Below are 2,417 nucleotides of genomic sequence, written 5' to 3'. Positions count from 1 at the left end.
TGCTCTGAGAATGGAATTCCTCATACTAGCGCACACACGCATGCATGGTTCGGGATGCTAAATACTTCGCCTCTGAGTACCAAACAGAGGTTCAAAAACAGCCAGGCTCTAAAGCCCACTGCTAGTTTTGCTATTAAGTGATGTGGTCTCTCAGCATGGGTTCAGTACAATCTCTTCAGGCTAGTAAAAATTCCCCACATGGGAGCCAGCTGAAGGTTTTAATTAAAGCAAATGTGCTCTATTGGGAGTGAGATAGGAGAAACCCCAGAATCGCTTCTTGATAGTGTCAATTTCAGAGCATGAAGTGAAGGTACAGACTCAAGAAAAAGATTTTTACTGCATCAGTGAAATGAATGAACACTTTTAAGTTGCAGTGTTTTCGGAATGAGACCTCCAACGCAGGCTTGTTCAGAATGTCATACATTAGATGGGAATTAATTATGAGCAAATTAAATCTGAATAAATCAACACAATAAAGGAAACACTCGGTCATATTTTAAGTGCTTCTGAATTTGATGAAATGTGTGATTTCCCAGTGGTATATGAATTGACTTTTAAAATTTACTTATAAGCATTACAGGTAAGATGCATTTGTTCTTAAGACATGATGAAGACTTGAGATTCTCCTGAGAAGCAGAATTTGACTCTCTCATCCTGCGTTGCGTGGCAGTAAGGAAGATGCAGAGGAGCGGGCAATCCTACCACACCTTCCCCACGTGTACGTGCAAGGCGCAGTGCCAGCATGAGGCATACAATCCCCAACAACACGGAAGAGTCCGAGAAAAGAGCGGTTTCTTGCCATAGGCTTCTTTTGTCTGAGGTTTGGTGGATGTCTTTTTATGAACCTAATCTACATATCTTACGAAGAGCGCCACAAAGCAACAGCCTATCAGGGCCACCGCAGAGGCTGTGATCACCACGACGACGACACTCCCAGCCATGTTGACCAGGAAGCCCAGGCCACCGCCAACCAAGATCTGAGCCAGCTGTACCATGCAGGTGAGAGCCGCGCAGTCCACGCCTTTGCCTCTCCCCTGGTTGTCAGGGCCTCCTGGAGCTTCCTGCCCCTTCTACAAGGGAAGCACAGAAACAACCATTGGTCTACAAGGCACTAGCGCACAGGGCCAAGAGCCCAGTGGTAACTACCTCTGGGCTTCATAGGATCTTGGTTGTAATTATTTGCCTCTGCTCTCACAGCTCTAGAAAGCCTTTGTGAAAGAACAAACTGCATTTCCATGCAGTCTTAAGCACACTGATGATGGGTTTCATGTTATTTTTAGGCATCCCAAAACAGCATCCTTCTTTAAACTTCTTTTCAATCTTTTGCAAACTTAAAAGGGATTCTTATCTTATAAACTGTTGAAAAGCAAGCAGCAGGCTGTCTTTGACCAGCAGGCTACAGTTTGCTAATTCCTAACCAAGGGATGCAGGGAACTCCACTGATGCTGTTTTCCTAGTATGGCCAGGAAGCCTCTTCCTCCACCTTTAATGAGTGCTTGCTTAAACATTGATATAGTCGGAATTCTCTTTGTAAGAAGTAAATAAATACAATGTTGCAGTAACTCAAAAAAGCATCAGTCCAAATCTTTTTTTCTTCCCTGGTGTTAAAAAGGCAAACATTTTCAGAAGGATGCTAAAGTTGTTTTAAACATGGAAGAAGCAAAGTTCAACCCTTCCACAGCGTGGCTATTCTGTTAATATGCTAACACTTGGTTAATAGTTAATCTTTGGTCCCAGTTGGTTCACATTGCCATTTGGTATCTCTTACATGCTAGGTGTTGGCAGGGCAGTTTTGCAGTTAGGACCTTATGTTGTCATTAGCACACACGTAGGTGAAGGCATTGCTGTCACTGTCCCCAGTACAACAGTAACACTAGCTGTCTTATTTGGAATCCTGTGAGCTAATAAGTAAGCCCTGTGCTGAGCACAGTACATATCCCTTCATGTTTCCTTCGCCACTGGCCTTGTGTAGTGAGTGTTGCCCTTGTCCCCAACTCAGAAGGACAGCTACTGTCTGGTGATCATTCCCTCTACTCCTTTGATATATCTATATCTATATCTATATCTATATCTATATCTATATCTATATCAAAGCTCCCCCATACACACACACACCTGCCTCTACACCAAAGTACTCATCCTCCTTTTAACTCTCTACCCTCCCTATTCCCCCCCCTCTTTCTCCCTCTGTCCTTCCCTTCCTCCCCCCCCCTTGCTATTCTTTGATTTTTTTTTTCCTCCTCCCTCCTTAGCCTCCTAGGCCATGTCCAGTTTGGGTTTTTTTGTTTTTCTCTTTCTGCTTTGAACTCTTCCAAATGCCTTGGAATAGTTTCTCTCTCTGACACACACACACACACACACACACACACACACTCACACACACACACACACACACACACACACACACACACACACAC

At 44.0% G+C, this 2,417-nt stretch overlaps 1 protein-coding gene across 2 annotated transcripts in view; it reads right to left on the bottom strand.

Annotated features, from left to right (window-relative positions):
* Positions 1–473: 473 nt before the first annotated feature.
* Slc45a2 (solute carrier family 45 member 2) overlaps positions 474–2,417 on the bottom strand; it is a 27,736-nt gene continuing 25,792 nt past the window's right edge. Inside the window, exon 7 of one of the 2 annotated variants that reach the window (XM_021183880.1) lies at positions 474–1,070. In XM_021183880.1, coding sequence (XP_021039539.1) covers positions 846–1,070 — 225 coding nt within the window. In that variant the 3' untranslated portion in view covers positions 474–845. The remainder of the gene's footprint in view (positions 1,071–2,417) is intronic. The other variant, XM_021183882.2, reaches the window with a different exon arrangement.

Source organism: Mus caroli, chromosome 15 (genome assembly GCF_900094665.2).
Source record: "Mus caroli chromosome 15, CAROLI_EIJ_v1.1, whole genome shotgun sequence".
In the NCBI taxonomy this organism is placed as follows: domain Eukaryota; kingdom Metazoa; phylum Chordata; class Mammalia; order Rodentia; family Muridae; genus Mus; species Mus caroli.
The sequence above is the reverse complement of the archived record's forward strand: the minus strand, read 5'-3'. Positions and strand labels throughout refer to the sequence as shown.